The sequence below is a fragment of the Bos taurus genome, chromosome 29, assembly GCF_002263795.3.
Source record: "Bos taurus isolate L1 Dominette 01449 registration number 42190680 breed Hereford chromosome 29, ARS-UCD2.0, whole genome shotgun sequence".
Classification (NCBI taxonomy): Eukaryota; Metazoa; Chordata; class Mammalia; order Artiodactyla; family Bovidae; genus Bos; species Bos taurus.
The window spans coordinates 29,033,756-29,057,111 of NC_037356.1; the positions used below are offsets into that span (position 1 = coordinate 29,033,756).

General features: G+C 39.0%; 1 protein-coding gene across 1 annotated transcript; it reads left to right on the forward strand.

The window, feature by feature from the left end:
- Positions 1-297: 297 nt before the first annotated feature.
- CHEK1 (checkpoint kinase 1) lies at positions 298-18,116 on the forward strand. Its single transcript, NM_001098023.1, is given in 13 exon segments — positions 298-334; positions 1,088-1,172; positions 2,870-3,093; positions 4,180-4,244; positions 4,339-4,408; positions 5,365-5,553; positions 5,967-6,071; positions 8,179-8,274; positions 10,784-10,892; positions 11,088-11,265; positions 11,833-11,964; positions 15,463-15,564; positions 17,246-18,116. Coding segments are annotated over 12 exon segments (1,431 nt in total). The 5' UTR covers positions 298-334; positions 1,088-1,107; the 3' UTR covers positions 17,342-18,116.
- Positions 18,117-23,356: the final 5,240 nt, after the last annotated feature.

The window sequence follows — 23,356 nt, forward strand, 5'->3', positions numbered from 1 at the left end:
TCCCCGGGAGCGCGAGGCCGAGTCACAGGCCGAGTCCCACTTCGCGTTTGGGCCCGGAGGTCATTCGCAACCGATGCAGTCCGCAGTTCCAGAACCTCTTCCGCCAGGATCTCGTCCCGATTCCAAAATAACCCTGGTCCTGCCGGTCTCCGCCGGCACGGAGGACCAACGCTGGCCCCAGGCGCTGCCAATCTGCAGATCCGCCGGGCCGGGAACGCGCACCTCTCTGCTTTACGGCAAGGGAGCGCGCGTTTGCGACAATGTGACGCCAGCAAGTTTTGGCGGGAAAAGCCCTGCATTTGGATTCCTGTGGTGGCGGGCAAAGGACGGCCTGGTGAGGAAGGGCGGCCGGTAGAGTGGGATGGGCTCCTGGAGCTGGGGTTCGGGGACTACATGATTTAGGAGGGGCACGGTGACAGAACGTTCTCGGTTCCGATCCCAAAGGATCGGAGAGGCTCCCTCGGAGGGGTGGTTTCGGAGGGTGGAGGAATATGGTGGCTGGGGTCCCCGTTGTACAGGGACTGGAGAGAAGCCGCCTCTGCTGGCTGGGAGCCCCCAAGGTTTGGGGCCCGGCGGTCCGCGTGCCACCCAGCCCTTCCTTCCGCTTCTTGGGGCAGTTTTGGCCCCGCCCCGGGCTCCTCCTGGCCTTGGGGGACGGGGTAGGGGTGGGAATTGGGAGTGAGCGGGTGGGGAGGAGTGGCTGCGGTCCCCGCGGTTATTTCCTCCTCCACTAGCCCTCACCCCCTTACTCTAACCCGAGACTTCACTTCTCACCCCCTTCACCAGTCCCCACCGTACAGCACTGGTCGCCAGCTCCTCGGCGCTGCTAGTACATTTCCTCTGCCGCCTAGAAAGAGGGGTTTCAGCTTTGGGTTTGCGTGGCAGTGGGGCTTGTGAGTTATCAATCAAATGCCGCAGTTTAGGATATTTGCTCATGCTTTAAAAGACTTGGATAAAATACGGATGATGTGAAACCAGGAGCTGATTTATCTTGAGGGAATCACGGCAAGAGGCGGAGCTCAGAGGCTTTAGAAATGATTGAGGCTCGTCCTCACCAACCGTCTTTTCTGGGTTCCTGCTCTTACAGCCGCGGGACTGAGTGGAGTCATGGCAGTGCCCTTTGTGGAAGACTGGGACTTGGTGCAAACCCTGGGAGAAGGTGCCTATGGAGAGTGAGTCTGAGTCCATTTTACCCGCCTTCACACTTGTTTAGTTTTCTGTCTCCTTTGAGTACATATTCATTGTTCTGGAATTGTTTATTTTAACACTGTGGCGCCCAAAAGAACAGATCTTTGCATGCAAATTCCAAAACTTTGGGAAACTGAAGCTACACAGTCTTTTGTAAGGGTTAACTGTTTTTTCTTCTTTTTTGGGGGGGTGGGGTGCAAAACAGCAAAGCAAAGCATTTTCCCCCTAAAATTTAGAGGAGATTTCTGAAGTCGGTTTCTCCTCCCATATATTCTTTCCTGGGATTTAAACATAGTGGTTAAATGAGCAAATGAACAGACTGGAGCCACATTACTGGCCTTTGTTTTGTGAAGCTTAGGCAAGCTTTTTCTTTTTTGGCCGTGCCATCCTGCTTGCAGGGAGGCGGACCAGAGATTGAACCTGTGTCCCAAGCAGTAGAAACATGGGGTGGGGTCTTAACCAGGGGGCCACCAAGGAAGTCCCTAGGTGAGCTTCCTAATATCCTTGTGTGCCTGTTTCTTCAGCTGTAAAATGGCAGTAATAGTACATATCGTGTAGGTACTTAGAACATTTACCATAGACATAATGTTAGGTAGTGTTATTAAAATTAAATGACTAGGGCAAGAATGAAATCTTGACATTTGGGACAACGTGGACCTGGAGGGTATTATGCCAAGTTTAAATAAGTCAGACGGAGAAAGACAAATACTGTATGGTTTCACTTACTAGGTGAAACAAAACAAATGAACAAAAGTAACAAAAGAGAAACAGAGTTAAAACAAACAGGTAGTTGCCAGAGGGGAGGGTGGTGGGAGGGGGAGAGAAATACTGGTACAAACTTACAGTTGCAAAATAACTCTCCAGTATGAAATGTACAATTGGAGAGTATAGTCAGTAATTATGTAATATCTTTGTATGGTAGCATATCCTAACTAGACATACAGTGGTCATCGTTTTGAAATGTACAGAAATATCAAATCACTATTTTGTAACAGGAACTAACACAGCATTGTAAGTCAATTATACTTCAAAAACAAACAGACTTATAGAAAAAGAGATGAGATTTGTGGTTATCAGAGCAGGGTGTGGGGGGAGGGGTATTTGGGTGAAGATGGTCAAAAGCTACAAACTTCCAGTTATAAGATAAATAAGTTCTAGAGATGTAATGTACAACATTATTAATATTATTAACATTGCTATAAGTTATACATTAAATTTAGTAAATAATAAGAGTTCTCATCACAAGGAAAGTTATTTTTTCTATTTTTTAAATTTTTTATCTGTAAAAAGTGGATTGTCACTAAATTTATTGTGGTAATCATTTCAGTGCTTTATGGCAATTATATCTCAGTAAAACTGGAAGAGAAATTAAATGAGTAGAGCATGTATATGTGTGATGTGGCCCAGAATTGCTGTTATTCCATTTTTAATCTATCAAGTGTTTATATATTACTTTTGGATGTGCAACGGAATGACTTCTTTGGAGCATTAGCTATTATACTTCACATTTCAGAAAGGAGTATTATCTGTTGAGGACATGGCAGAAACCATTCCCATGGTTTCTTCCAGGTGGCGAAAGTAATAAAGGTAAAATAGTTTTGGATGAGTTATGTTTAATCTTTTGAAGTTTTAAAAGAAATACAGTTCAAATGTCTGGAATATTATATTTCTTCCTTTTTAGAGTTCAACTTGCTGTGAATAGAAGAACTGAAGAAGCAGTTGCAGTGAAGATTGTGGATATGAAACGTGCCGTAGACTGTCCAGAAAATATTAAGAAAGAGATCTGTATCAATAAAATGTTAAATCATGAGAATGTAGTGAAATTTTACGGTCACAGAAGAGAAGGCAATATCCAATATCTATTTTTGGAGTACTGCAGTGGGGGAGAACTTTTTGATAGAATAGGTATGGAAAAAATTTCAGATAACTCTTCTGCTAAATAAGTTTTTAAATTTGTCTTTTAATCTTGGGGCTTCTGTTTGTTCACTGTCCATTCAGAATTGCTTATGCAATAGTGAAACTGGAGTAAATTTTTTTGTTTTTACAACTTATGTCAACACTGAATACATAGGTAGAATCATCAAAGAAATTTTTCCCCAAGTTGTATAAGTGATTTTGGTTGGCATTTCTGTTTTGCAGAGTGTAAGAATGATAAGCTGTGGTTTCTTGGTGCGTGAAGTATCCTAAGTGCAATGTATTGTATGCCTATGCAGTTGTTTTCTTTGTAGATATTCTAGTCTCATGAAATTGTTGCATTCATTTACAGATCTGAAATAAGAGGTTGTTATATAAGTGAAATAATTGAGAATTTTATAGGATTTATATATATATATTAAGTACTGTTTTTGCTACTAAAGATTAAAAGTCTTGATGTTAAAGAATACCAAGAAGTACATAAAATATATTTTGTGGACCTAAATTTATTATTTAGATGTATTAATAGTTAAAAAGTGATTATTAGAATCTCCAAAGAAATGTATCTCAGAAAAGAATTGAGTATACAAGAAATCAATTCATAGACATGCATGGCTTTGTGGTGTGAGAAATTATATGAAATTTAAATTTGTTGTTAAATATTTAGGAAATCAGATTTGCCTAGGCTTCTGCTTTGACAGTTACATTTCAGGAGTAGAAAAAATATTGGCATAGCCTTTAGAAGAAATTAGGGGTGAATTTGAAGGATATAAAGTAAATCATAAGTAGTATAAGTCAGGGCTTTCAAGGTGTATCTTGCATTCTTGATTTGGGTTATATTTTGTTATTCTCTAATTTTCCTGTGATGTTAACTTATTTTTGCCACTTAACAGCTGGGGAAATGTGAATTGTTAGCAATATATTTATTAGTGGACTCCAGAATCATTTCACTGTAAGCATTAGATTTTCTTTGCAAAAGTACGATCATAGATGTTTAACTTTAGAATTAGGAAACTATGTGGTTGATGCCTGACTGTATTTACCTGATAAACTAACTTTCACAATTAATTCTTATAGAGCCAGACATAGGCATGCCTGAACAAGATGCTCAGAGGTTCTTCCATCAACTTATGGCAGGGGTGGTAGGTACAGTGGTCTCTTTTCCTTTTATTTAAAATTAGTCTTAGTGAAATAAGTTACTCAGTTCTGATATGCTTCCCTCTGCTTCTCTTTTAGGTTTATCTGCATGGTATTGGAATAACTCACAGGGATATTAAGCCCGAAAATCTCCTATTGGATGAAAGGGGTAAGTTTAGCATTTTGTCACTTATACCAAAATCATTTTAATACAGCCTTACAAAGGCAGGATCAAGGCTTTTGCATTACTGAAATTTCAAGGCAGCTTCTTAATTTGCCACTCAGTTACGGTAAATATTCAGTAAGTATAGTTAAGGTGAAAGTTCTGCCTACGGTTTGTGTGTCTTAAAGGTGGGAAGTTAGAGAGGAAATTTGCTCTTCTTATTTGTTTTTTGTACAGAGTTACTCCTCCTTTTATAAACATAGCCACCTTGATGAGAAGCTCTGGAGGTTTGTGGATCTTGAGTTTCTATGTGTCTTTATATGCTTCTTTCCAGCCAGCTGGGTTTTTACATCTCTGAGAACGTTGTGCCTAGAGTATTATTGATACCTCCTGCCTCTGCACAGCCGGGTGAGGACATGGCTCTGCTCTCAGTGTTTAAGTGCTCTTTTCTAGAAGACCCTTTTGACTCCAGGATCTTCTATAACCTGGTCCATGCTGTGTGTATATTGACAGTATTTGTCTTACGTTAATAGAAGTCATGAGGCCTTTTTCTAGTTTTAGTTATATGATGATGTCTCTTATTTCTTCTTTATTACAATTTATTTTTGATCACTTTAAGGTAGAGAAGTTCCACAAATCTAAAATAACACCAGCAGTTTTCCCAGTAAACCTTGATTCCTTTAAGTATTTGTGTGTGCTCAGTTGCTCAGTCGGGTCCGACTCTTTGTGACTCCATGGACTGTAGCCTGCTAGGCTCTTCTGTCCGTGGGATTCTCCAGGCAAGAACACCAAGTGGGTTGCCATTTCCTCCTCCAGGGATCTTCCCTACTCAGGGGATGAACCCGAGTCTTGTGCATTGCCAGGTGTATTCTTTGGCCATTGCGCCACCTGGGAAGCCCCTGTAAGCATGCCTATTTATAAAACATTCTCATTCGGTGCCATCCTTTTTTCCTTTGGCTTAGATAACCTCAAAATCTCTGACTTTGGCTTGGCAACCGTGTTTCGGCATAATAATCGGGAGCGTTTGTTGAACAAGATGTGTGGTACTTTACCATATGTTGCTCCAGAACTTCTAAAGAGAAAAGAATTTCATGCAGAGCCAGTCGATATTTGGTCCTGTGGAATAGTACTTACTGCAATGTTGGCTGGAGGTAAGAGCTGTTTAATCATGATGAAATTCCTGTCCTTTGGAAAACCAGGTTTCCTGTACCAATATAAATGAAATAAATCAAGGAGGTCCATATTTATGTTATAGTATTTTAATATTAACCTATTTATAACTAAGTTGGAACTTTTAAACCCAAAGATTTAAAAAAATGATTTATGTGTAGCTATTAAATGAAATATCACAGTAGCTCTCTCTTAAAATTATGTGAATACTTTGGAAATAGTAAGACGGAAGTGGATTATCTGTCTTAGAAGTGTCTTTAAAATTTCTTAAACCATAATTTAATTAATTTGAAGAAAACTTTTAATGGATTTGTGTCACTGATTATTTTCCCTTAAAATCGTTACTGTAAAATGATTTGAACATTCAGAAAACCAAGTCTTGTTTCCTTTTTAGAATTGCCGTGGGACCAGCCTAGTGATAGTTGTCAGGAATATTGTGATTGGAAAGAAAAGAAAACATACCTCAACCCTTGGAAAAAAATTGATTCTGCTCCTCTAGGTAACTGGGTTATCTTGATATAAAGTACTGATTTCCTGGATAATGAAACCTAGTGCTGTTTGAATTTTTTTTATGTATATTTTTCTTTTTAACTTTTAATTCATTATATAAATAATACATGATCTTTGTAGATAAAGTAGAAAAATAATAAATAAAATATTAAAAATCCAACCCTATAATTCTAGTACTCAGAAATAGCTTCCTTTAATATTTTGATATCTGCTTCTGTGTTTTGTAGTAGAAAATATGTAAGTATATATGTTTGTTATATATGTATATTATTTATAAGTATATTTGTTTTCACAAAAAAAATGACATCACACTATACATGTTATTTTGTAAACTTTGTGTGAGTGTGTGTGTTAATGCTAAGTGAACACTTTTTCATGACTATACTTGTAAGTATTCATCACTGTTTTTAAAAGCTGTGATGGTATTCTGCTATATGGACTTGCCTTACTACATTTCTCCGGTTCACCTTTTTAGAGATTCAGAATTTTTTCTAATTTTTCACTGTTGTGAAAGAGAGATGATTATCATCCATATACCTTAATCTTTGTACATACGTCTCAGTTATTTAAAGTGAAACCCCAGAAGTGGAATTGCAGGGTCAAAGATGTATACAGCGTTTAATTATTATGGTTTACTTTGCCAGATTGTTTTCCAGAAAGTTTGTACCATTTCATCACAGTCTACCTAGTTTACATTTAAGCTATTTTTTGGCTACACCTTGAGGCATACGGGTCTTTGTTTTCCCACCAGTGAATGAACCTGTACCCTTGCAGTGTAATCAGTGAGTCTTAACCACTGGACCACCAGGGAAGCCCCTTACACATTTTTCTTTTTGACTGATCTAATAGGCCTACCTATAAGAAATATATTCTAACTTTAAAATTTTTATTTTAAATTTAGTATCATTGAAGTTGTACATCCATTTTGGATTTATTAGCTTTTTTGTCTGTTTTTGTGGAATTGTCTATTTTGCTCATTTTTGGTAGGAAGTTTTCCTTTTATTCTATATGACGTTTTTAAGAAAATATTAGTGTCATATCATTGCATTTGTTACAAGTATTTTTGACAGTTTGTCATGTATTTTTACTTTATGTTATGCTATTTGAACATACAGAAGTTTTATATTTTATGTATTTAAATCTAGTATCTTGTCCTTTTTGATTTCTGACTATATTGTCATGTTTGGAAAGGTTTTTTCTACCCTCTGCTGCTGCTGCTAAGTCGCTTCAGTCGTGTCCAACTCTGTGCGACCCCATAGACGGCAGCCCACTAGGCTCCCCCATCCCTGGGATTCTCCAGGCAAGAACACTGGAGTGGGTTGCCATTTCCTTCTCCAATGCATGAAAGAGAAAAGTGAAAGTTAGGTCGCTCAGTTGTGCCCGACTCTTAGCGACCCCATGGACTGCAGCCCACCAGGCTCCTCCGCCCATGGGATTTTCCAGGCAAGAGTACTGGAGTGGGGTGCCGCTTTTCTACCCTCAACAGTAGAAAAAAATTACCTGTGTTTTCATGGCTTTTTTTGTTTTGTTTTGTTTTCCATTTAAATCTTTGGTCCATTAGAAGATTCTTTGGTATTGGGAGGTGTATGAATTCTTTATCAATAAAATTAAGGTTTTAGGATGATTGTTGCTTTTATTACTGTCTCTTAAAAAGTTATTGGAAAGTAAATTTTCATTATAAAATTGTGTGAATGAGAACTTAATATGATATGTTAGAACAATGAAGTTTGGTATTGAAAATGGATGAGGTTTTTTTTTTTTTTATCTTTGTGTAAATAGGGGTTTTCAGGGTTTTTATTTATTTTTTATTATCTTTGTGTAAATATCATCAAGTGGAGAGAAACATTTCCACCTGGCTCTTGTTCTGTTTGCAAACAACTGAGAGTCTGATCTGGGAAGAATATTCAAAGATATAGACAGTAGCAAGGAATAATTGCATGACATTCAAGCAAAAATTTAGTGGCTTTGTTTTCTCTTCCCAGAAGTAATATTTGGACATAAGGAGAGCAATAGAGAATGTGTGTTTACACTACAAGCTATAGGCTTTTCTAATCTGCATGACTCTTGTAAATGTTGTCTTAATATTTTGTTTTCAGCTCTGCTACATAAAATCTTAGTTGAGAACCCATCAGTAAGGATTACCATCTCAGACATTAAGAAAGACAGATGGTACAACAAACCATTCAAGAAAGGTAATATGCTTAAAATACAAATTTTTTTTTAAGTGTTTTTTTTTTTTTGCGAAAGAAAAGGTACTTGTAAAGTCAGCATAAGGCAACAACACAAGATAGCTGTGGTCTCTGTCCTCGTGGAGATGATAGCCTCTGGTACAAAAAACAGAAATATAAAAAAATAATTTTTAGTTCATTAATAATTATAAAGTAGAAAATCAGGGTACTGTAGCTAAGAATTTGACCAAGTCTTTTTTTTTTTTACCTTTTTATTTTGTATTGGAGTATAGCTGATTGACACTGTGGTGATAGTTTCAGGTGGACAGCGAAGGGGTTCAGCCATACATATACACGTATCCATTCTCCCCCAAACTCCCCTCCCACCCAGGCTGCCACGAAACACTGAGCAGAGTTCTCTGAGCTATACAGTAGTTGACCTAATCTTAAGTGACAGAGAACGCTTACCTTGCTGAGGAAATAACATTAAATCTAAGATTCGAAGATTAAAGGGGGGCTAGCCAGATGAGTAGCAGCAAGACGAGTGGCAGATTCCAAATACGGCAGCAGCATCAGGGATGACCTGGTGGTTAGAAAGTAGTGCATTTGAGGAGCTTGGAAAAGGCAGGTGAGGCATGGACCATGTCTGGCTTGTTCAGCATTGCATCACCGGTGCTTAGTACAGTGTGTAGTCCATTGTAGGCATTTCATAAATGTTCATGGAGTGAATAAGTGAGTAGAGAAGGAGGGGAGGGAGAGAGATTTGAGATGAGGTGGTAGATAGGAACCAAGCCATGGAGGACCTTATAACCCATGCTAAGAATCTTGGGCTTTAACTGAAGGCCATGGGAAAACCTTCTGGGAGATTTTAAGCAAGAAAATGACATACTTATATATTTGGTTTTAAAAGATCTTTCTAGAATTTCAGATTCTTTACCATTGAGCCACCAGATCCAATTGGGAGGAAGATGCTAAAAGTCTAAGAGAGAGGAAAGAAAAAAGCAGCAAGGTCCCTAAGGAGAAAGGAGGGTATGGGCTCCTTTTCAAGTGGAGAAATGAACATTTGATGGGAGGATGGAAGGGAAGAGAGGACAGGTAGGAATACAAGTAAATTAGATTTGGTAGTGGCAAATTGAGGGAGCTTCCAATGACTGAAATGGGAGATATATGTAAGTAATGAGGTACTGGAGGGTGTCTTGGTAATTTGACAGGAGTACAGAAGTTTTGAAAGAATCATTATGGGGAAAGGAAGAGGAAACGGATTAGAGAAATGTAGCATAGCGTGTTAGGGGTGAGGATCCAGTGGAGGGGAGTAGCCGTGAATTTACAGTGGCATCCTGTTCTCTATAATGATTATTTTTCGTAAAGCTTTTCAGAGAAGGCAGTGGCACCCCACTGCAGTACTCTTGCCTGGAAAATCCCATGGATGGAGGAGCCTAGAAGGCTGCAGTCCATGGGATCGCTGAGGGTCGGACACGACTGAGCGACTTCCCTTTCACTTTTCACTTTCATGCATTGGAGAAGGAAATGGCAACCCACTCCAGTGTTCTTGCCTGGAGAATCCCAGGGATGGGGGAGCCTGGTGGGCTGCCGTCTCTGGGGTCGCAAAGAGTCAGACATGACTGAAGCGACTTAGCAGCAGCAGCAGATAGCTTACTGTGAACCATCTTGGATTAGTGATCTTCAAAGAAGATTTAACTTTGGGACCAGGGACCAGCCTTGATCATTCAAGAGCTGTTGTATAGCAGAGTTTTATTAAAGTGAAAAGGGACTAAGAAAGCGTATGACATAGACATCAGAAGGGAGAATGCCCGCCCCCCACCCCTGCCAGCTAGTCTTATCAAGGCCTTATCAGACCCACTCCCACAACATACATCTTAAATTAATAAGATTAGAACGAACAATAGAAAGATCTTACCACCCACCCCCATAATACACATTTTAAGATGACAGGATTAGTCAGAAAGTTCTTACTGAGGAGAAACATGTCATTGAGCAAGAAACATTGTTATATTGACTAAGACAAAGCAATGTAGAAAGAAGGTTTGACCTTTTCTCCTTGAGAGCCCCAGACCCCTTTCTCCTCCTTGGAAACCTTGGACTTCTTATCAACCTACCTAGGAACTGACTCTCTCACAAGCAAAGAAGATTGAGTAGAGCAGATTCATAACTTTCATTGTCATTATCACGAATTATTTTTTATTTTAAAAGGTTTTGATCCTGTTGCTGGGTCTCTCAGTCTTCATAGAACATTGTTCTGTTACCAAAAACGGTACCATTAAAATGACTGCCTTAACATTGACACTATGCACTTGGGACATACTTATAGGTCAAGATTTATGAAATGTGTGGTTTGCGCAATTTGACAAGTGAGTCCGAGTCAGAAGTTCCTAACTACATATCTCATAAAATCATGTAGGAAAAGCCACTATCTATTGTATAAGTATTTTGTGTTTAAGAAATGAATTTAGGTATGGTTTTGCTTCTTCCAGTTGCCAACTGGGAAAGCATTTGTATTTGTTCTCTTTTTTAGGGGCAAAGAGGCCCCGGGCCACTTCTAGTGGTGTATCAGAGTCTCCTGGTGGATTCTCTAAGCACATTCAATCCAACTTGGACTTCTCTCCAGTAAACTGTGCTTCTAGGTAAGGTCAGTTAATAATTAATAAAAAATCAAGTAGTTGTTGGATATAATAGTCCCCATGAAAAATAATCCATGTACATAAGGTTTTCTGAAGATGAATATAATTTTTTTCAGTGTGAGAATGATAATGCCTTATAAGAAAGGCCTAAAGAACTTTATTTAAAGCTATATTTTTCTCCATATCATAATGCCTCAGTGAAGAAAGTGTGAAGTACTCCAGTTCTCAGCCAGAACCACGGACAGGCCTTTCGTTATGGGATACCAGCCCTTCATACATTGACAAACTGGTACAAGGGATCAGCTTTTCCCAGCCTACTTGTCCTGATCACATGCTTCTGAATAGTCAATTGCTCGGCACTCCAGGATCCTCACAGGTAAGGGAATTTAGTTCCTCAAATAAATAATGGCAACTCTATTTTTTATTGTCTTAAAGTCTTTTTGTCAATCTAAGAAATACAGTATTAACACTTGATACAGATTTTTTTTTTTTTTGGTCATGGAGGAGAGAATTAGGGGAGACGTTTTTTTCTAATGTTTATTTGGCTGCACTGGGTTTTATTTGTGGCACACAAGATCTTCAGTCTTCATTGCAGGATGTGGGATATAGTTTCCTGACCTGGGATCCAACCTGGGCCCACTGCATTGAGAGTGCAGAGTATTAGCCACTGGACCACCAGAGAAATCCTGAGACTCAAGGCTTTTTTTTCTCTTTTTTTAGCCACATCATGGCATGCGGTTCTTAGTTCCTTAACCAGGGATTGAACCCAGGCACTGGAAGCAGAGTCCTGACCACTGGGCTGCCAGGGAATTCCCTAGGGGAGACACTTATGTATAAGAATCTGAAGTCAAAAAAAAGAATTTTCAGGCCAAATAGCTATAGTATGATTACTTTTGGTGGTAAATCTGATCATTTATTCAGCTTTCCTCTATTTGACTTGTAGAACCCCTGGCAGCGCTTAGTCAAAAGAATGACACGATTTTTTACCAAATTGGATGCAGACAAATCTTATCAATGCCTGAAAGAAACTTGTGAGAAATTGGGCTATCAGTGGAAGAAAAGTTGTATGAATCAGGTATGTTTCATTGATTTTTGTTAGATCTTTTCCTGAAGAAAAATTTAAAATATTTGAGTAAAAAAAAGAGCTATCATTCTATGGTTGATTCATGTTGATATTTGGTAGAAATCAATGCAATACTGTAAAGCAATTATCCTTCAATTAAAAACAAATTTTAAAGTGCTATCATTTATGTGTATATTAAAAATATAAAGTAATTAGTTTAATTTGAAAAAGAAACCATTGAACTTTAAGTACAATGTTTTTTCCTTAAGAACTAGTATTTCTTAAAAGAAGACTTCTCTAAGGTTATTACAAATACTAAGAGATTCAAGTCTTATTTTCTTTAAAACTATGCATTATACTTAAATTGTAACAGCGATGGGCTTCCTTCTGTGAAAGATGGATCCATTAACAATCCCATGCTTCCTCCATCTTCCCTGCTCCCAATTGCTGATTTTTGTTGTTCGCATTGTTATAGCATATTTATAATACTGACATTCTGATCTGTCTTTAGGCTTTTCAAAAGTCTTAATATTGTGAAAAACAAAGAGAAAGGAATATTTTGTATTAAAGGAGACTAAAGAGGCTTGATAAATAATGTAATGCATGATCTTTCACCAGATCATGGATTTAAAGAAAAAGAAAGCTATGCTGCTGCTAAGTCACTTCGGTCGTGTCCGACTCTGTGCGACCCCATAGACGGGAGCCCACCAGGCTCCCCCGTCCCTGGGATTCTCCAGGCAAGAACACTGGAGTGGGTTGCCATTTCCTTCTCCAAAAGAAAGCTATAAATGATGTTATTAGAACAATTGGGAAAATTTGAACATGAGTTTTATGTAAGATAATGTTTTTGTATCAGTGTCAGATTTCTTTGGTGTGATCATAATACTGTGCTTTGTAAGAGAATGTCTGCGGGAGACACATGGTAGTGTGTGTAACTTATAACTTAGTTTAAAAACTAAAAAAAAAAAAAGACAGTCACGTAAAAAAGAAGTAAACATGCTTATCTAGGTTTATAAGGCCAATAAACATTTGTGGTTATTTATTGTAGGATTCTTTCAGTTTTTCTGTAGATTTGTAAACTTTCAAAATTAAAAGTTAGGGGAAAATGTTACTGTGAGGAAACCTGAAGCCAGCCTGATTATCCTTTCACTTATATAGATATCTTACTTTTTTTTTAAATTTAGGTAGATTTATTAAGATAAAGCTCACATGATATAAAAATCGCTTTAACCATTTTAAAGTGTACAATTTAGTGGTTTTAAGTATGTCGCAGGATTGTGGAGTTATCACCATTTAAATCTAGAACTTCCCAGTGTCCCCCAAATAAACTCTGTACCGATTAGCAGTCATTCTTCGTTCCTTCCTCCCTGTCAATCACTAATATACTTTCTGTGGATTACCTATTTCTGGGCATTACATATAAATGGAATCATATAGTGTATGACCCTTTGTGTTTGTCTTCTTTTACTTAACATAGTATTTTCAAGGTTAATTCATGTTATAGCATTTATCAGTACTTTATTCCTTTTAATGGGTGAATGATAGTCCGCTATGTGAATAGACTGTTTTGTGTAACCATTTATCTACTGATGGACATTTGGGACGATGTATCTACTTTTTGGCTGTTAAGAATAATGCTGCTGTGAGCATTCAGGTTTCTGTATGAACACAGGTATTTTAGTTTGCAAGGGCCATCATAACAAAATACCACAGACTAGGAGGTATTTATTTGTTTATTTACAGAAATTTATTTTCCTACAGTTCTAGACACTGAAGTCCAAGACCAAGGTTCTGGCAGGGCAGGTTTCCTCTGGAACCTTGGCTTTTATGTGGCCACCCTCTTGCTGTCCCCTCCTCTGCTTTGTCCTCTCTGTGCACACATCCCCCGTATCTGTCACTTTCTGTATCCTGATTTCCTTTTCTAATGAAGACAGCAGTCAGATTGGATTAGGGCCCTCTGAATGGTCTCCTTTGAACTTAGTCACCTCTAAATTAAAAGACACCTGCTCCTTGGAAGAAAAGCAATGACAAACCTAGACAGCATATTAAAAAGCAGAGACATTATTTTGCCAACAAAGGTCTGTATAGTCAAAGCTATGGTTTTTCCAGTAGTCATGTATGAATGTGAGAGCTGGACCATAAAGAAGGCTAAGCAACAAAGAATTGATGCCTTTGAACTGTGGTGGTGCACAAGATTCTTGAGAGTCCCTTGGACTGCAAGGAGGTCAAACCAGTTAATCCTAAAGGAAATCAACCCTGAATATTCGTTGGAAGGACTGATGCTGAAGCTGAAGCTGCAATATTTTGGTCACTTGATGCAAAGCCAAATTAATTGGTAAAGACCCTGATGCTGTGAAAGATTGAAGGCAGGAGAAGGGGACGACAGAGGATGAGATGGTTGGATGGCGTCACCAACTCAATAGACATGAATTTGAGCAAGCTCTGGGAGATGGTGAAGGACAGGGAAGCCTGGTGTGCTATAGTCCCTGGGGTGGCAAAGAGTTGGACACGACTAAGCAACTGAACAACAACAACAACTACCTCATTAAAGGCCTTATCTCCAGAATAGTCACATTCCGAGGCATTGGGAATTAGGGCTTCAGCATCTGAATTTGAGGGGACACAGTGTCAGTCCAGAAGATGTTTTCAATTTCTTTGGTATGTACCTGTGATCAGAATTGCTGGGCATACAGTAACTCTTGTGTTTATCCTTTGAGGAACTGCCAAGTGATTTTTCAAAGCAGCAGCACCATTTTACATTCCTACCAGCCATGTATGAGGGTTCCAATTTCTCTTCATCCTCGTCAACACTTGTTATTGTCTCTTTTTAATGAAAGCCCTCCCTGTGTGAGATGAGAATTATTAAAAATGTTTTTGTACTTTGGGCTGGGCTTAGCTAGACAAATCTGCTGATCTTGGGCTTATCCATCCAGCTGAAGTTGATGGCTTTTCTATGCCTGGTGATCCAAGGCAGCCTCATCCACTTTTGGGATCTTGGTGCTGCCTGTTGGCTGGGCCTTTCTTTCCGAATCAGTCTTCTAACCTGTGCTTCTAAAACACTGAACATGGAAGTTGAAAGACCTCTTAGAACCTTCGCCATCTTGTGATCACTGTTGTAGCTTTTTACCCAAAAACCTAGCCTCTCTTTTTCTTTCTTCTGTTTTAATAATCTTGTTTTCCCTCTCATTCTGGTTTCATTCTCTTCAATTGTTTCTTCTTTCAATTGTATTTTGATAAAACACTAAATTTCTTCTGTTGCTAACCATTCACATAGACTCAATCCCTAGTGATGCACTGCATTCTGTTTACACGTTGGTCTTGGTGGTCACACACGTACCCGTCGGGAGAGGAAAAGTCCTGGAAGGAATGGGGTGTTCGGCGACACTGCTCCTATTGTAGAAGCTTTTCTCAAATTTGCATCCCAGTAGTATCACTGAACTGAGATTACAGCTTTTATTTAGAGTATTTTCTATCCACACATATGCTCTAACCTTATTTTTATTGTCTTAGGTTACTGTATCAACAACTGATAGAAGAAACAATAAGCTGATTTTCAAAGTGAATCTGGTAGAAATGGATGAGAAGATCTTAGTTGACTTCCGGCTTTCTAAGGTATATAGATTAGCACATTTTTTAAGAGAGAAAACTTTGTTTTGTTATTTTTGAAGAAGTATTACATGTTCATTTTAGAAATTTTAGAAACACAAAGTGTAAAGAAGAAAGTAAGAATCGAGTTTAATTTTATCATCCATAGAAAACAGATTTATTTTTGATATTGTATTAGGGTAACCTTACTATTGGGAGAAGGCAATGGCACCCCACTCCAGTACTCTTGCCTGGAAAATCCCATGGACCGAAGAGCCTGGTAGGCCGAAGTCCATGGTGTCGCTAAGAGTCGGACACGACTGAGCAACTTCACTTTCACTTTTCACTTTCATGCATTGGAGAAGGAAATGGCAACCCACTCCAGTGTTCTTGCCTGGAGAATCCCAGGGACGGGGGAGCCTGGTGGGCTCCCGTCTATGGGGTCGCACAGAGTCAGACACGACTGATGCGACTTAGCAGCAGCAGCAACCTATTACTTGTAATACATGCTATATGGAAATACTCATGTGGAGGTTTTTACTGGCATTATATTTTAGATATATGTTAACTTGTTTTTTTTTAGTTAATATTATGAACATTTGTTCTTGTCATTATCTAGTCTTCTAAAACAGTTTTTCAAATAATATTCTTTATTATAAAAGTTTTTGTTTTTTGTGTAATCTGTAAATAACAAAATAAAAATAGTCGTAGATTATTTTTATCTTTAATTACCTTTGGCATTTTGTAGCATTTTAAGCTTTTCCTTATTGAATTTGTATATGGTATTTTTCATAAAAATTGTGATTTGTCAAAATGTTTGCACATTATAGTTAATAGCCTTTATCTGTTCCAAGCTACTTTGTGATTCATAATCATATACAGAGTTTTACTCACATTTCTGATTCTTTCTGTAGAAATTAGTGGTTCTGAGGTTATAGTTTTAAAGCCCTTGATACATAAGACCAAAATAGCATTTTCTATATTTCCTGAAAGATTGTACATGGCTCTGAACAAGGCTGGAAGAGTTGGTCACTTTCTTTATATTGGCAGCTTGCTGCAATACTATTGTCCAGATGCTTGATATGGAATTAAATTAAGATACTAGAGTAGTGAAATCCTTCTCATAACTGAATCACTGGCTTTGTTGCCACAGTGTTTTGGCAAGACTTAAGTGTAGTTGTGTAGCTTATTTTTAGTTTATAAACTCCCAGTACCTATGAAAAACAGTGACCTAGGTCCAGAGCTATCAACAGTTGAAACAAACAAGATGCCATTGGTTTCTGCTCTCTGGGCCCAGTGTAATGGGCCCAAAGTCCAGTCAGAATTATTTATGTAGCCATTTCTTCTTCGTGGGCTTCCCTTGTAGCTCAGCTGGTAAAGAATCTGCCTGCAAAACGGGAGACCTGGGTTCAGTCCCTGGGTTGGGAAGATCCCTTGCAGAAGGGAACAGCTACCCACTCCAGTATTCTTGCCTAGATAATTCCATGGACTGTATAGTCCATGGGGTCACAAACAATCAGATACAACTGAGCGACTCTCACTTTCACTTTTCTTCTATGAAGGTGTTTTGTCTTTGTAAGAGGACCTGAAGATGAGGATAGCTGGACATATCTATGGATGTTTGTCTCTATGTACCACTAAAGAAAGTTTGATTTTATGGCATAGTCTTTTTTTTTTTTAACATGAGTTTTGGATATTCCTAATATAGGGTGATGGATTGGAATTCAAGAGACACTTCCTGAAGATCAAGGGGAAGCTGAGTGATGTTGTGAGCAGCCAGAAGGTTTGGCTTCCTGTCACATGATAGATCCACTGGCTCTGGGATTCCTGGTGAATATAGTGCTGCTATGTGGACATTATTCTTCCTAGAGAAGATTATCTATTCTGCAAACTGCAAACAATAATCCCTGAAGAGTTGTCTTCCCTCTAGCCAAACATTTTCCAATTCTTTTGTATATTCTTCATACAAATAATAATCTATATCCTAACTGTAAGTGAAACTTTGGGGAAAGGGTAGATAGAATTCATTTAGATATTCCTTCATTTGCATTTAGCGTCTGAATTGAGACCCGCCTGGTGGAAACCATGCTCTGGGGTTACATGAGTTTACCAGCTTTTATACCAATATAATGAAAAACGATACTCTTGTCCCATTCTACCAAAACATTTGGTTCCATCCAAAAAGTACATATTTCCTGCACATTGACTTAATCACATGGATAAACTAAAAAAAAAAAAAAAACCTTGTTATTTGTGGGACAGTAAATTTATCAGTCAGTCTGTGAAGTGAAGCCAGCTTCAAAATGTATACCCCAAGATTTGTACTTAAAAGGGCCTGACCAGGTATATAAAGCTGTTTTTGAACAATAATTAAAATTGCAAGTAGGTATGTTTTTTTCTGGTATAGTTAATATGTATGATTGGTCTTTCAAATAGAAGTTGAGCATAAACTCTAGTGCTTAACTACCTTTACTTGGAATTACTGTTGCACATATTAAATATTTTTCTATATTATTTTCTACTTTCACAGCCATATTTTAATTCTTTATTACATAAATAAATTCTATGTTGAAAATGAATAGCTAACTCTGTAAACTCATTGGTGACTAAACTTCTAGATGGTGAGGAATAAAAGAGGTTGGAGATGTAAGAAAGTAATGGAAATTGATCTGATTCCTGGCTTTTTTCACCTGTTAATTTTAGTAAGATTTTGTTCTTTCAATGAAATTTATATTAACATTTGAATGTGTCCCAGTATTCCCGTTTCTTGGTGATTTATAAATATTAGCCAGTTATTCTAGTCTGAAGCCAAGAACATGAAACTTTATAGAGTTTATCATATATTGTTTATCTTGGTAAATGGTATTATTGTCGTATAGCTATTGTTTTTCCAGTAGTCATGTACAGATGTGAGAGCTGGACCATGAGGAAGACTGAGCACCGAAGAATTGATGCCTTCGAACTGTGGTGTTAGAGGAGACTCTTGAGAGTCCCTTGGACTGCAAGGAGATCCAACCAGTCAATCCTAAAGGAAATCAGTCCTGAATATTCCATTGGAGGACTGATGCTGAAGCTGAAACTCTAATACGTTGGCCACCTGATGCAAAGAGCTGACTCATTTGAAAAGACCCTGATGCTGGGAAAGATAGAAGGCAAGAGGAGAAGGGGACAACAGAGGATGAGATGATTGGATGGCATCACTGATTCAATGGACATGAGTTTGAGCAAACTCTGGGAGATTGTGAAGGACAGGGAGGCCTGGTGTGGTGCAGTCCATGGGGTCAAAAAGAGTCAGACATGAGTGACTGAGCAACAACAACCCACAGGAGGAATAAATTTAAACCTGCAGGCAACTTCTAAGAATTAAGCCAGTATATTCTCAAATAAGAAATTTTGTTCTTGAGAATTGTCAACCAGGGAATTCTCTGGTGGTCCAGTGGTTCAGACTCCAAGCTTCCACTGCAGGGAGCGAGGATTTGATCCCTGGTTGGGGAGCTAAGTTCGCACGTGCCACACAGCATGGCCAAAAGAATAAAAGAAGAGAGAAAATTGTCAGCCAACCATTGGTAACTCTCATAAACAAAGTTGTCCCTGGCTTTGACCTTTCCCCTGAACTCCAGACTTTTACAGCCATGGTCTACCTGACATTTCCCCTTGACTTAATAGTCATCTCCTGACCAAATACAACTTTTGATCCCTGTCCTCCAACCTACTCCTCCCTAGTTCCCCCCACCTCAATAAGTGCTACATTTAGCCCCCTAGTTTCTTAAGCCAAAACTCTAGAAATCATCCTTGATATGGTTTTCATACTCTGAATTCAGTTCAGCAGCTCCTATTTAATTCAGCAAATATGTACAAAATAGGGCTTCCCAGGTGACGCTACTGTTAAAGAACCTGCCTCCCAATGCAGGAGACATAAGAGACTCAAGTTCAATCCCTAGGTTGGGAACATCCCCTGGAGGAGGAGGAGGGCATATGGCAACCCATTCCAGTATGCTTGCCTGGAAAATCCCATGGATAGAGGAGTCTGGTGGGCTGCAGTCCATAAGGTCACAGAGTCAGACACAACTGAGCCACTGAACAACAACAACATGTGTATTTCCATTCTGTGACTTATTTCACACTTCATATAAGATTGTAGTTTTAATGTAGTTTAAGACTTGCCTCTGTCTAGCAGTTTTTGTTTCCTACTTCAACACTCATTCCCTACTTCAAAATCATGAAGATTTTCTTTTATGTTATCTTCCAAAAGCTTTATAGTTTTGGCTTTCACCTTTAGATCTACGGTTTACCCAAAAATGATTTTTGTGTATAATAGGAGGTCAGGTAGCATTTTTTTCCCCATATGGCTATCTAATTTAGCACTGGTGAAAAGATTATCCTTTCCCCATGGGTCTTCATTGATATCCATCCAGTGTTCAGATTTCCAATTCTTACTTTTTACAGTTTTTTGAATCAGGATTGAAATAAAGTCCATACTAGAAATTGACTGATGTCTAAGTTGCTTTTGGTTGCAAGTTCCCCCTTTGTTCTCCCTCTGTCTGATTTTTTTTCTCCTTGTAATTTATTGGTAGAAGAACCAGCTGGTTGACTATCTAATTCTTAGTCTGAATTTGCATCACTGTGGTTCAGTTTCTACATGTTTCAACTGCCCGTTGTGTTTTCTGTAAATAGAGACATTTGGGCTTTTCTGGTGACTCAGATGGTAAAGAATCTGCCTGCAGTGAACAAGACCCAGATTTGATCCTGCGTCAGGAAGATCCCTGGAGAAGGGACTCTTCTCCCTTCCCCAAGAATACCCACTTCAGTGTTCTTGCCTGGATATTTCCATGGATAGGAGCCTGGCAGGCTACAGGCCATGGGATCAGTAAGAGTTGTATGACTGAGCGACTAACACTTGCACTTTTTACTTTCAGGATACTAGCCCTGTGTCAGTTTTATGTGTTGCATGTGTGTGCTAAGTCACTTTAGTCATGTCCAACTCTTTGTGACCCCGTGGACTGTAACCGGCCTGGCTCCTCTGTCCACGGGGATTCTCCAGGCAAGAAGACTGGAGTGGGTTGCCGTGCCCTCCTCCAGGGGAATCTTCCCCACCTGGGGACTGAACCCGGGGCTCCTGTCTCTTGCGTCCACAGGCAGGCTCTTTAGCACTAGGGCCACCTGGGAAGCCCTGTGTGTCGCACTTAAGTATTTATGCATATAACTATTTAAAATCATGCATTTCTCTCTAAGTTTCACTGTACTTAATGCCACGACTTTTCATGTGTTGGATTTTTGTTACCTGGCTCAAATTTTTTTTCTAATTATTTTATTTTATTTTTTTGACTCATGGATCATTTAGAATTGTGTTTTTATGTTTCCAAACATAAAAATCTTGGGAGAAAATCCCAAAGAAAATCTTTGGGAATCTGTTTATTCATATGACTCTAATTTCCTTTAGATTCTTTCCCTCCTTTTAAATTAATTTTTAAATTTTGGATTCATTTATCTTTAAGCATGATTGACTTGTATTCTGTTATTTTCAGGTGTACAACATAGTGATTTGATATTTTTCTTAGATTTTTTTATGTGGACCATTTTGAAATCTTTATTGAATTTGTTACAGTATTGCTTCTGTTGTTTATGTTCTGTTTTTTTCGGCCATGAGGCATGTATGGTCTTAGCTCCCCCACCAGGGATCGAACCTTCACTCTCTACATTGGAAGGTGAAGTCTTAACCATTGGACTTCCAGAGAAGTCCCTGGTGTTTTTTATACATTACAAAATGATCACCGCAATAAGTCTAGTTAACATCTCTTACTATACAAAGTTGCTACACTATTGTTCACTGTGTTTCCTATGCTGTACATTATATTCCCCTGACTTCTTTTGTCCCTGGAAGTTTGCACCTCTTAATCCTCTCCTTTAGCTCTTGAACATGTCTCAAATGGTTGTTTATTGCTTTTGTTCACTAATTTCAATGTCAGGTTCATCTTGGGGCCAGTATCTTTTTAAAAAATTTTTCTTAGCTATCAGTTACATTTTCCTGTTTTTTGTTTGTTTTTTTTTTTCTGCTTGATGATTTGTATTATGTGGTGGACATAGTGAATGATGTATTTGAGAGATTCTGGACTCTGTTCCTCTGAAGAGTATTGACATTTGTTCTGGTAGATAGGTAGCTTGGGTTGACCTGAACTCCAAAGTTGGTCTTTGAGGTGGACAATAGCTGAAATCTCTGCTCAGTTCTCTCTCCTTCCAGGTGCTATTGTTGAGCCTCCTCGGATCAGTGTCAACCAAGAATGTGGTCACAGTTTATACTCAAGTTTTGGAGTTTATCCCCTCTGTGTTTCCCTTTCCAGGATTTCCCCCTAATTTTACAGCTGCTCTGCCAGCTCCAGCCTATGTTCTCTGACCTCAAGCCAGTAAACTGGATTTTTGCCACCCTATGACATATGGATTGAGATTACCCTTAGGCATAAAGCCTCAGAACTGTCTGTCTCACCCAGTGCTGTCCTAGTCTTTTTAGGGGTGACTTCTCTCTGGTTCCCTTTCGAGGAATTTTTAAGTAGTTGTTTCTAACTTTTGGTTCATAGTTTTTAATTCTTATCTGAAGGAAGGTTAGTTCACCCAAACTAATCCACCATTCAGTTCAGTTCAGTCACTCAGTTCTGTCCAACTCTTTGTGACCCCATGGACTGCAGCACGCCAGGCCTCCCTGTCCATCACCAACTCCTGGAGTTTATTCAAACTCATGTCCATTGAGTTGGTGATGTCATCCAACCATCTCATCCTCTGTTGTCCCCTTCTCCTCCCGTCTTCAATCTTTCCTAGCATCAGGGTCTTTTCAAATGAGTCAGTTCTTCGCATCAGATGGCCAAAGTATTGGAGTTTCAGCTTCAACATCAGTCCTCCCAATAAATATTCAGGACTGATTTCCTTTAGGATGGACTGGTTGGATCTCCTTGCAGTCCAAGGGACTCTCAAGAGTCTTCTCCAACACCAAGGTTCAAAAGCATCAATTCTTCTGCGCTCAGCTTTCTTTATAGTCCAACTCTCACATCCATACATGCTGCTGCTGGTAAGTCTCTTCAGTCATGTCCAAGTCTGTGACACCCCATAGACGGCAGCCCACCAGGCTCCTCTGTGCATGGGATTCTCCAGGCAAGAATACTGGAGTGGGTTGCCATTTCCTTCTCCCCATCCATCCAAGACCACTGGAAAAACCATAGCCTTGACTAGAAGGACCATTGTCAGCAAAGTAATGTCTCTGCTTTTTAATATGCTGTCTATGTTGGTCATAGCTTTTCTTCCAAGGAGCAAACATCTTTTAATTTCATGGCTGCAGTCAACATCTGCAGTGATTTTGGAGCCCCCCAAAATAGTCTGTCACTGTTTCCATTGTTTCTCCATCTATTTGCCATGAAGTGATGGGACCAGATGCCATGATCTTAGTTTCCCAAATGTTGAGTTTTAAGCCAAATTTTTCACTCTCCTCTTTTACTTTCATCAAGAGGCTCTTTAGTTCATCTTCACTTTCTGCCATAACGGTGGTGTCATCTGTGTATCTGCGGTTATTGATATTTCTCCTGGCAATCTTGATTCTAGCTTGTGCTTCATCCAGCCCAGCGTTTCTCATGATGTACTCTGCATATAAGTTAAATAAGCAGGGTGACAATATACGGCCTTGACATACTCCTTTCCCAATTTGGAACCAGTCTGTTGTTCCATGTCCAGTTCTAACTGTTGCTTCCTGACCTGCATACAGATTTCTCAAGAGGCAGGTCAGGTGGTCTGGTATTCCCATCTCTTGAAGAATTTTCCACAGTTTGTCATGATCCAC